The 12,491-nt window shown below is 37.2% G+C and overlaps 1 protein-coding gene across 2 annotated transcripts in view; it reads right to left on the bottom strand.

Annotated features, from left to right (window-relative positions):
* Positions 1–8,326, bottom strand: part of RXFP1 (relaxin family peptide receptor 1) — a 46,900-nt gene extending 38,574 nt beyond the window's left edge. For both annotated transcript variants that reach the window (XM_026041648.1, XM_026041647.1), the window contains exons 1-2: positions 8,196–8,326; positions 4,553–5,033 (exon numbers count right to left, since the gene is read on the bottom strand). In XM_026041648.1, coding sequence (XP_025897433.1) covers positions 4,553–4,601 — 49 coding nt within the window. In that variant the 5' untranslated portion in view covers positions 4,602–5,033; positions 8,196–8,326. The remainder of the gene's footprint in view (positions 1–4,552; positions 5,034–8,195) is intronic.
* Between the last annotated feature and the right edge of the window lie 4,165 nt (positions 8,327–12,491).

A 12,491-nucleotide genomic window follows, 5' to 3' on the forward strand; every position in this document is an offset into this window, starting at 1 on the left:
CACTGACAAATACATGAGAAATGTACATGCTAATTTTAGGTTCCTGCTTCAGGATCAGCTTTCACAGGTTTCAGTGGCAGCAGTGGAATAATCACTGCTGTAGCAGGATTATCAAGCTGAATAACTAGGAAAATCACCATATAATTACTATCCACTCATGAAACATTAAGAGCATCACTGTCTGGAGCAAGAGACAGAAACAAAATACAGTTTCACGTGACAGTGCCCGGCTGCCTTCATCACACAGCCATCGTTTTGTAATCACTCATGCACGATTTTTCTTCCTCTTATGCTTCCTGTGTGACCTTTGCTTAATTCACTGCAGAAGTTACTGCATCATTCTGATTTATTTTTAGAGATAGTCCATGAAGCAGGAGTTATTGTGTGGAGATATAGCATGAAGTATTACATGTACACAGGTCAAACAAAGGTTACCAATCTATCCTGATTTCTAATCACCAAGCTTGCAAAAATGAATAATGCTCTTTGATAAGGGCAATACCCTAGACTATTAAGAAGGGGAAAGTAAACTTTCTTCAACATTTCATAACATGACATTATACTACATCACTTTGGTGCTAGAGAGAATGGAGTGATTTCCATAGCAGTGTCTTCTTAATAGAGATATATAACGCATCAGGAGGTGACATTTTGTGGTGAATCAGTATACAAGAAAATCTTGAGTTCCTCTTTCTACTCAAACACTTGTGTCTGTTTCAGCCTGGCCTCTTACCACACTTCTATTTTCCTTATCTCATCACTACCTCCTTCCCATACTCTCATCAACTCCTTTCACCATAGGGTCCTAGTTCTGGTCTCATCATCATCTTCAGGCAGAAGGTGTGCACCAGCACTGCACTTAATACTCCAGATGGTTAAACTACTGAAGAGTTGTGATAAACGGGTAAGATAGCACTACCTAAGTTACAAACCTAAGTATTGTTAATGGTGAGAGCAAAGTTACTCATATAGTGGTTCCAGTACACCAACCTTTACAAATAATGCCATTTAAACTTTACACCTTGAATTTGTCACTGCACAGCCCTTGGAAATTGAAGGTTAGAGGAAATACTCCTCTGGAAAATTCATCTCCAATTTCCATAAAAGATGGGCCAAACTCTTCTCAGTGGTGGACAGGGATAGGACAAGGGATAATGGGTATAAATTAACACACAGAAAGTTCCATCTGCATGTGAGAAAGAACTTCTTTACTATGAGTGACAGAGCCCTGGAACAGGCTGCCCAGGGAGGTAGGGGAATCTCCTTCTCTGGAGGTCTTCCAAACCCGCCTGGATGCCGCCCTGTGCCCCATGCTCTGGGTGTCCCTGCTTAAACAGGGGGTTGGACTAGATGATCTCTAGAGGTCCCTTCCAGCCTCAACCATTCTGTCATTCTGATTTTGCTTATTAGACACGGGAAAACAAGCAATGCAGTTTTTTCTTGCCATAGAGAAGCCAGATAGACTGATACCCAACTTAAACCAAAGGCAAACTAATAAAAAAAAAGTTGTGCTGTTTTTGAGCTTTTTCTAAAGGCTGAAGGCTGCACTGTCTTATTTAAACATCTAGAAGAGGTCTTGCATTTGTAAGAAATTATGTGAACAGGAGTGCAACCCTGCATCAAGACCTTAAATCATCCCAAATTCTCTGGAGATGTCTTTCCTGCATTTGGAAATCTAACTATTCCAAATGCATTCTATCAAACACCAAAGACCCTGGCCTTGCAAACAGCTATCACATGTGCATGAAACACAAAAGGGCTAATAAGCTGCAAACAGATTTAAATAAGTTCTCTTCCTTGTTTTGTAGAGAGGATTGAGGAAGAATCAAAAAAAAAAAAAAAAAAAAAAAAGTGAGGGAAAGAGAGGAAAGAGGAGAGGGAAGGGAAACTGTAGGCACAAGCAGAAATAGAAGATGGTTCAGGTAGGGGCATAAAGCACACAGATAAACATATGGCTAAAACATTGACAAATGAAACATTTTTCCCATGAGGAACCTATCAAATTCCTTTTGCCATTCACTTTAAATAGTTTTAGATACTAAGTAACCTCTATTTTCTTAAGGCTTGATAGGTGAATTACTAGAGGGTCTATCACTTAGAAGACACAGTTAAGAACAGAGAAGTTTTTGCTCCCAGAAAACTAACCAAAGCAGATCTGAAGGTAGATACTTGCCCTGTGGTCAGGGCAGCAATTGGAGAGATGTGGCAGGACCCAAAGCAGCTTGGGTTATATGTCCAAGCAATCCACCACCTTCCCAAGGGGAATTCATCACTTCCCCTGCAGATGCACATCCTAACCACAGATTCAGTGCTCTCCACTCCCAAATTTGAGAGAGAAATTGACTTCTCCCTCATTCCACCCCAGTGTTACCAGTTGATACTGGTGTGCTGACAAAATCCGTGGTATATTCCAATAGCAGCTTAATAAGCTGCTTTTCCACTACCTGCTTATTTTTGTTTGCTTTTGGTTCCTTTTTCAAGGAAGGAAAGGAATTGATATAATTCTAATGGAAGAGATAATTTTCATATGAAAAGATTTAATGAGGACTTTCGAGGGAGAGGGTAAAGCAAACAGCAAGTATTTGAGTGTAATTTTAGCTGTTCACTGATAAGCTCTAAGTAGACATGGACTGAAGGGAAACAGACAGGTCAGGTAAGAGTAAATTTTGCTCTTAGATTTGCTCCTATTCCTAAAGATTTTGGAGCCTCTGGGAGTTGTAGATATACACATTTATATATATGTATATATTTAAGTCTTCATAACAGAACTTCCAGTGGTCCACAAACAACAAATTCAAATTTTGGGCATTTGATTTAATACCAGCTAGTCTAAAGAGCTGAGCAATGTTTATTCTCTCGTTCATCCACCGTGAATAAAGTCAGCAGACTTGTTATATGTGACTGCAATTCAGGTTATTGGCTAAAACCCTAGATGGTGGTGAAACTACAAATTGTGCATTAAGTGAGGTGAGAAGTCTCACTAAATAGAAAATAGTTTTGTTGCAGAATAGGGTACTAGTAGGTAGTAGAGATTCCAGGCATGCGTATGCTTTAAAGAGAGGAGTGCAGTCATAGATTAACAAGTTTAAATGAGCCATGTGGTTTCCTTACAAATGTTATAATAYGCTATGTGATGAGCCAATAAACACCTCAAAAGGAACTTGTCATCATTATATTAGAAGACTGATATTCAGACTCTTCATCTACAATTGCATTTTGCACTGTGCTTTGGCATATTTCATCAACAGCTCTTAAATTCTACAGTTGAGATGAATTTATCAGAAATTGTCAACTACAACCTGAATGCACCAATATTTTCCTGGTTTGATATTGAAAACAGTAATGTGAAAAACCTTCACAGAATCCCGGAATGGTTGAGGTTGGAAGGGATCTCTAGAGATCTTCTAGTCCAACCCCCCTGCTCCAGTAGGGACACCCAGAGCACTGGGCACAGGGTGGCACCTTAATTTGTTCAAAGTCCCTAAACTTTTATTCTTCATACCTCCAAGCATTATCTTTAAATATTGGATTAGAACTGACAGATAATACAGATGCACATGAAATCACACTTTGCTCATTTCTTTGCTTAGTTAAAATCTCCTCATCATAATCAGGTTAAYTCTAAATACGCCACTATCACTTTTCCCTCCCCTCATGCTTGCAACCCACATATTATTTGTTTCTCCAGAACATAACAGAACTACCTAGAGTTTTTCCATAGATTTAACTAAGGATCACAATCATAAAAGCAACTGTAAGTGGAAATCTATTATCCCACTATGGACAGCATCCCTTGTAAGCCTTCTGTTAGGTAGTATATTATACACAGGTAATTCCAGAAAGGTTTACTTTATAAACAGCTGAGAGCAAGCTATAGTTCAATACAGAAGGCAGTGCCAGAATTCAACCTTATGCTCTTACTCACAAACTACCCTTTGGAATATCAACTATTTGGTTAAACTAGTTATCTGAAAATATAATTAAAGTCATGTTTCACCATGCAGTAAAACAACAGTTTTTTTTTGCATAAGAAGTGCTGTTTACAAACGATAATCTTTAAGAAAAATCAGAAAATTACCATTTCTAACAGCACTGCACAGTATCAGCATGAACAACTGAATTCTACCTAAAATGTGGATTTTAAGGCTTCTGGTATGAGCGAGTTCTGTATGCACCTTCCTCAAATATTTACAGCAAGTGTTTATGCAAAGTTTAAAGTATTTCTTATTTTTGGAATTTCAGCTCATTATTCACAATTAACAGTAACTCTCAAAGCAGAAATAGAAGACTATAAGACTCTTATAGCCACTAGTGACCATGGGAGACTGTCTTACACTTAAATTCTACCAAAAGCTAACTGCAGTGAAGAGCTGCAAAACAACACTGAAAAATCACAGGCATTATAGCTTTAAAATAAATAAATAAATATTCTATGCCTGAAGTTTATCAGCTACCTGCTTTGCAATCTGTTAGTAAAAAAAAAAAAAAAAAAAAAAAAAAAAAAGGAAAAACACAAAAACACACATGCAAAGAAGACCCTAGGTGTACTTACCCTTTGCACCGATAAGCAGGAATACATAGGAGCAGCCGTGAGGTGTCATTTCTGCCTTGTCAGTGGCTGAGGTCGGTAGAAGCTGCCGCGGAAATCCCGCTGCGCGCTCTGCTGCCGAGGCTCCTCACAGGCTGCCCGCTCTCCCGCCGCGGCCGGCCCGCACAGACACGCGGACACGCTCCCAAGCGGAGAGGGGCACAAAGTTTGGGGGGAAGGCGCCGCTCTCCCCGGTGGTGTCCGAGCTGCTCCGTCCTGTGCAGGCTAAGGCTGCGCTGCCCCAAGAGTCRCCGATTTCTGATATTTATTTATTTATTTTTCCCAGGCTGCTGTGCTGGGAGAGGGCTGAAGAGAGCAACTTGACACAGGCAAATCCGTTGGAAACAGAACGTTTGCTACAGCTCACTTAAGAGCTGGTGGTTTCTCAAGTACGGGAGAAGTAAAAATGATAAACAGAGTCCTTTTGTAGCAACGCTGTGACTCACTGCAACACAGAAAAATGCAAAAGGTAATTTATTGGGAATAACAGCATGACACTGTTTTTCTCCCCGCCACGTTAAGTACTCTCCATGACAAAAGAAAACAATTTGAAAGTGAAAAAAGGGGGACACTTTATGAGAATAAGGTCTTTCCTACAYCCTCTCCTTATTTAAGTCCTCTTTACTCTTTCCAATAGATCCTGTAGGCATTAGCTAACCATACTCACACAGGGTTATTTTGTTTTTTTCTATAATGTGAAAGTCAGCACCATCAACACGACAAGACTGATTTAAAATGAGTCAATCAGTTGAGTTTAATTTAAGGAAAGGAGCTGAATTTTACATGTCCTCATCATTTCTATGAGAACCTTGCCTGCAAATGGGTATTATGAACTGCCAACCTAGCTAACATAAAAGTAGAGAAAATATAGAAAGGGTTAAATAAAATGATGTTGCCAATGGTCTAAGTAGTTATACTAGTAGTCAGACACTTTAGGGCCAATATYTGAGTTGGAAAGGACTTCCCTAGGTGGGAAGGAATGAAAAAAAAACAATAAAAAAGAACCAAGAATGTAAGGAATAATATAGGAAAAAAAAAAAATCCTTCTTTACTGCAGGGTTTGACAGAACTGATGTTCTAGAGAATTTTTTTTTTCTAACAGCATTCCCCTGCGCCCTTCTGCCTGTGATTGAGTCATCTCCATTTGAGATGTGCCATAATTACACACAWTTTTGAAATATAGTAATTTTACCAGATAATGCAGTGAATCAGACAGCTGTCAAACCCACTACAAAAGCTCCAAATTTTCTGCCACAGAATAAATAGGATAAGGAAAAAGCCAAAGCCTTTATTCTGAGGGAAAATGCAACATGTGCCACCTGCGTGAATTTGCCTAAGTTCTGCCTCTAAAGGGAGTCATTATTTCTAGTTAACACCTTCCTCTCTTTTTCAAGGTCTGTTAGGAAAGATACTGGTTAGTTTTGAGGCAAATACTCACTTTATAGAGAATCCCCCTGAGATTCTCTACTCTGTTTTACACATTCCTAAAAAGAAGACAAAAACCAGCAGCACTTTCCAGACCTTAGAAAGGAACCATAAAGAAAGAGCCTCATTCTATTAGCAAAATTATATTTAAACTAGGAAAACATGGACAATCCCAGACTTTGAACAGCAGAGCAGAAGGATGTGATGAAAGTTCACTTGGTTCAAAACATTTGATAGAACATTAACATCTTTTGAATAAGTTTAGCTTTTTGAAAACATTTTTACTTTTTCTTTGGAGAAGTACTCCATTTTGTTAGACAAGTAGTTAACACTTCCCTCTCACCAAAAAATTAGATAGATATAGAAATCCGGTGTTTTAGAACTCTCTTTTCAGGACAACAGCAGACTTCTTAAGTTAATTCCTTAGAGGGGAAGGAAATAACTCATTAGAAAACATCTTTGACTCAAGCAGCTTGGAGAAGACATTCAGCTTCATTAGGTTGGTCAGTATTGGTTTATATTTCTACTCATACCAACAAAAGCCTTTTCCTTCTAGAAATGAAGTTCCAAAAATATCATTTAAGCTTAGCATGGGTTGTGATGCAGAAGTTTCCTTTATCTCTAAATTCCAAGAGACCAGATAGTTAAAGTGAATTCACTGAAAGAGAGGCGAGGGGGGGAGTTATCTGAATTTTACTCATAATTCCTAGCAATTTGACTTCCTGTCTTCACAGCTCAGTGCTCTTAGTCTAAAGAGCTGGTCCAAAACTGCATAGTTTTATAGCTATAAAAACCTATTTTTCCAATTTATGGAGAAATAAAAGCACCAACACACTAAGACAATATATTGTTACCAGCGCCACAAGCTATCAGAAGACATTAATAAACTCTTTGACTAAATCCAAATAATTGGGGCTATAATTTCACCTGGAAGAGTCACCTCATGTTTCTATTTCAGGGTGTCATAAGTTAAATTTATTTGTGAGCATAAGGCAACACTCAGTGGTAATTATGAAGCATTTTCAGAGCATTGCTAGCAAAATGCCAGCACCTTTTTTTTGGTAATTCATATTAGCTGCAACATACAAGCAAATTCATAGAAGTAACCAAGTTTTACTTGTGTATTTGTGTATTATTGAAGTATTGAAGTATTGTGTATATTGAAGTACCAATTGTGTATTATTGAAGTACCAATTGTACTTGTGTGTTTTACTYGTGTATACAAGTTTTACTATTGTAAGTTACTATGCTGTTACTACATAATGCTAATTAACAGCATTACATACTAACCCTATCTGGAGATAATTTTGCTCTTTCCCCATCATGAAAATTTCCCTTGGTTGAATTTAGAATAGTTTCAAGGATGCTCTATGCCACATGTATAGATAGGTCCTTACCCACAAGGTAACACTTATGTTGGGGCTGACTTTACAGTTTAAACAGTTGTTCGTTAAGCAAAGGAAATTTTCAGGTGAAAATACTGACTTCGTCATCAGCTGTTTTGTTGTTCAAGGGAAACAAGAAATGCAGAATCAAGCACTGAAAGCAAAACTGGGCCCACACCACCATCCAAATTCTTGAAGAATATGCAAGTTCATATTAAAAAGAAGGAAACTCAAGAAGCATGCATCTTGCTTTCTCAACTATTAGATGAGCAAACTCTAGGTTTTTTATTATAGTAATGTGAATAACTAAGAGATAAGACTTCAGAACACACAGGTTGCATTTTAAATTCTCCATTATGTACATCAACTCTACAATTCAAAAGACTTAACTGTGCAAATAAACTTAATTGGCTTAATTATAATTACTTCACATTACTTTGAAGTTCCATCAGCATGCTTTACAGCAGTGCTATTRAGAAAGAGACATTTACACTTTACAGGGTGACCATTACATTTGAAAGATTATATTCCTTATTTAACACCTACTTCCAGGTTCCCTGACTCCTAAACAGTTAAACTAAAGCACATCTTAAGAAAAACACCACAATATCCAAATAGCACAAGCACAACCAGCTAGGAAAAGACCTTACCTAAAGCAACTCCTTCCAAATAGTAAGCAGTAGAACCATACTTCTATCTATTGCAGATACCAGTGATTCAATCAGCATTATAAAAACATAATCTTTCTGGAAAGATAACTCTTTTCCTATTGCAGAAGGGCAAGGAGTAAGATTTACCTTAGTAAAAGTGATATCTCTCAAAATGCCAAGGATCTTCACCACAACGTCTCCTGGCTCCTTTGTGAGCAGACCCACAGCTGAGCTGAAACCATTGGTAGAGGCTTCGGCAGGAAGGGTTTTCCTCAGCTGGAGAAACCACCTGCTCTCCAAGGGCTCCTCCTAAAGAGGCTTGTTACTGGGATAGTATGGACATTTTTRTGAATCACCAAATGTTCTGCTGACCCTATTTTAAGCCAAAGCAGGTGCACAAAATTAGGCTATGACACTGTAGCAGAAAGCAAGGGAAGAGCAAGAGTAGCTTGAGACAACAAAGAGGTTATTTACAGAAAAAGATTACACATAATTAACCTGCTCTCCCTCCACTTCTAGTGCTTTGTTTGAAGATTTTAATGATTGTTCTATGACTGTATAAAATTATGGGCAATATATTAATGACTTTGTTAAATAAGATTTGGGATCTCAKAGGAATTTTATATGACATCCTGCTTTCTCCATGTGACTCACATATTCTCTGTTTTATCTAGGGAATTGMAAAGTTTTTGTTCTTTCTACAGCACCTAAGTTTTTAGATGGAAAGGGAAACTTGCCTGATATTAACAGGTGAATATATAAAATTSTAAGAAGTAAAGTTTATAAAATGTTTGCTAACAAAGAAACATTAAACATATTGAAAGTTAAGCCATACTTGCACAGAATGAGTCCTAAAAACCTGCAGTTTAGAACATTTTGAGGAGTCAAAAGTAGGCATTTCTGTGACTCAACTAAAGYCTGAGAAACCGTCTATTAAGAGATTGTCAAAGATAACTTTAAAGTTGGAGAGAAGYATATGTATGTTATTGGAGCAATCTCTTTGATTAAAGTAGAATTTCTGCAGAGAAAATATGACATGTAAGTCATGAGCGAGAAAGGCATTGCCTCCCTAGACTTATGGGAAAAAAAAAGTCCAACTTAAAAGTGACTTCAGTATTGTCAATTTATGTGCCTGTTTAAATTTTTGCTGAAGTAAATACCCGTCTACCTCTAAAATTATGATTTGTATATTACTTCTCTCAAGGAACAGGGCAAAAAAAAAAAAAAAAAAGAAAAAAAGAGAATTTCTATAATATAATTCTCTTTGAAAATGACTTCCATGTGACTTTTTCTTACAATATGTTTTAGAGCCTAGACAAGGTTATTTCATCCATGCATGTACATGTAATTCATGCTAAAGGAAACTGTTTTATAGCATATATCATGGGAGAGGAGTAGAACCAATGCACCATAAATTCCAATTTTACTTCTGCATTCCAAGCCTAGAGTTCAGACCTCATAATGAACATCTTTTTCTCCTCTATTTCTCTGCATACGTTCTCTTCTATCCATGTTTTTTATTTTCAGTGTCCTTTGGATGACTCATCAAACTGAATTTTCAGTCTCTGGAAGACTTTCTGCATTTTTCACTCTCTACTTGCAGGAGAGTGGCAAGGGCAGAAGACCAAGGATCCTTCTCTCTTCCCTCCGCTCAACTCAGCACCAGAACTAGAATAAATTGTTCTCTTAAAACAAGAAATGACAGAGGACCTTCCTGCATTGTACAAAAGGCCTAGTCTAATTGACAGTTCTGTAAAAAAAATAGCACARTTTTTACTGGACACATAAGACAATGTGTTGACCAAGTAGAAAATAATGAATATAATCTGAATATTCTTCCAGTATAAGACTGTTRTCTCCTCACTGTACTGAACTATACTTTTCAACAACCCTATACACCTGAGACTTCAGTGATAGTCCCTGGCATAAACTGAATTGAAGAAATGTTTAATGGAGATTCAAGAAAGCAAACAGCCAATTGGACATGCAGTATAAACACACCCTGAAGAGGAAAAAATGAACAAAACCAAAATCCAGACAAAATTTACAGGAAAAAAAAAGGAAGTAAGAGAGGAAGAAAGAGTATGAGGAAGCAAGGTGTTTTATAGGGCAAATATATAATGTGAGAAGACWCTCTCAAGCCTGAGAATCACTTAAAATGAAGACTGGACATGAGAGATTTATCTGTAGGGCTAGCCATGCCTCCAGTTTGTCACTGCAATGTTTTGAAGAAAAGAAACTCTCTAAAATGAACCCAGCCTTTTGTGAAGTAGATATGATTTCTAATCTAACAGCTTTTACATAATGCCTTAATTTACAATTCTAATTTGTATTTCTGTAACAGTCCAGCCTGCAGAAAACAGCACAAGGAGGGCAGGAGGAATAGGGTACTGTTCAGAAATTCAAAAATCCCAAGGTTATTACTATATAATTACCAGTCATCATTAAAAATACCATTTTCCTACTCTTACTASTAATCCAAGACCTAAATTCACTGAGGTTTTTACTTCATTCATAGATGGATATACTTTTGATACACTCACCAAAGAAAATATACAATTTATCTGCCTCTAATACTGCAGTTTTTGAGATGCACAAAATGAGAAATGCTTGACAGAGATAAGAAAGATGTTGGGTTTTGGAACAACTGTTATGCTGATAGCCTGTGGTGAAGGAGCTTACATTAGCCGCATTTTTTTTTAGGTAAGCTTTTCATCCCTTCTTCCAAGTAAATTGTGCATGAAGAAAAATCTATATTTCCATGAGCTGCCCAAGCCAACATGAGGTATTGATTTCAGTATTAATCATACATTTTCCAAAGCACTGTGCATGACACAGGTGGAGAAAACATTTTCAAAGTAATCATGCAAAATGCATGCTTAATCATAGGAAGCTGTGATTTCCATCTCTTCTTATTTTGAAAAAAGTAACAAACTTCTAGATTCGCCAGACTATGAGTTAGAGTTTTACAAAATCAAGGAAAAATATYTGCTATTTTCTCTAAGTGTTTGGATGACAAATATGATAGATTTTTCTCCTAATTGATGTTTATTTTCTAATTATGTTCTAATGTTCTTTTACTAATAAGAATATAAAACATAACCTTAGTGTGTAGTCAAATAACTAGAAACAGTGCTGTTTTTGTCTTTACTCGGGGATGATTTCTATGCTAATTCTAATCCCTTATAAAGTATCCCTTATAAAACAAAAATCCCAGGCAAGTGCTTCAACCTCCAGCACGAACCTCCACCTAATGGCATGCAGCATCTTTCGCTCTGTCTGCCTCAGTGGGATTATTTTGTAGAAAAATAGTTCATTCTCTTGCCCATTGATGCCTGGCCAGGGCACTTCTAGGGAACTGCACATTATAAATCAGGTTCCTCTTAGGCAAARGAGAGAATTGCACAAGGTCCTCTGCATCTCAAAAGCTTAAAATGTTGGGGTACAACATGCACACATGCTTCGTATGGGGACTGACTCTTCTTCGCCATATAAGCATGCTCTGTGATTAAGTTTTCAAAGGGTTGAGGCCGATGGATGTCTAGCTTCTTGAGCCTAMTAAAAATAAACACCTCCTAACCTGGTTACTACTGAGTCTGCCGTGAAGCAAAACTTGCAGACGCTTGAACCTGAAGATAATAAACCGTGGCCCAAGYGAACTTGAAGCAGCAATGCAACAGGGTGCTTTCCCAGTGGAATTAATTGCATCGGTGCTGTGTGACTGTCATSATCTGAGGTCGTTTTTAGCTCTAGTCCTGTGGCTTGCTTAAAAGATGTACTATATTTCCATAGGTTTTGATCTACATGCTTTTTGATGATGTGGATTTCTACTTGCCAACTTTTATCTTCAAATCTCTGAGGAAATAAATACAGAATGACAGCTATTACTTTTTTTTTTTTTTTAATTTTTTTTCCAATTACCTCTCAGTTTAAAGTAAAAAAATAGRAACTGGTGGATATGACTTTAGGAAGCAATGGTTACTGTATTGTGATCGATACATACGTTATTCAAGCATAACTTAAATGCCCTAGTAGTTAAGTTGGCTTCTCACAGATCTGTATTTCTGTATCTTTTTTTATTATAAAAGATGAATCAAGAACTGYGTTCAGGATTACTTTCAGTGGAAATGACTGAATTCTAATAACACTGAATAAAAATCCACAGCTCTAGGCAGAAGGCAGTGATTTTAGGAACCATGCACACTGAGCCCAACTAGAGGTATACTGATATCCCAGAACAAGGAGGGAAATTCACATTTTTTTTCTTACGGAAATATTTATAACACCTGAACTGAAAAATGTGAGATTCTGCGTAGACATCTTGATTTCAAAATAACAAAACTACATTTGAATAATGCTGTAGTCTGTAACAGTTACACTTTGGAGTATAAAATGGCAAGTACTAGGTATGTGTTCCCATGGTTGCAGAACTAACRAAACTTG

Source organism: Nothoprocta perdicaria, unplaced genomic scaffold (genome assembly GCF_003342845.1).
Source record: "Nothoprocta perdicaria isolate Ctin4 unplaced genomic scaffold, notPer1 scaffold_29, whole genome shotgun sequence".
Classification (NCBI taxonomy): Eukaryota; Metazoa; Chordata; class Aves; order Tinamiformes; family Tinamidae; genus Nothoprocta; species Nothoprocta perdicaria.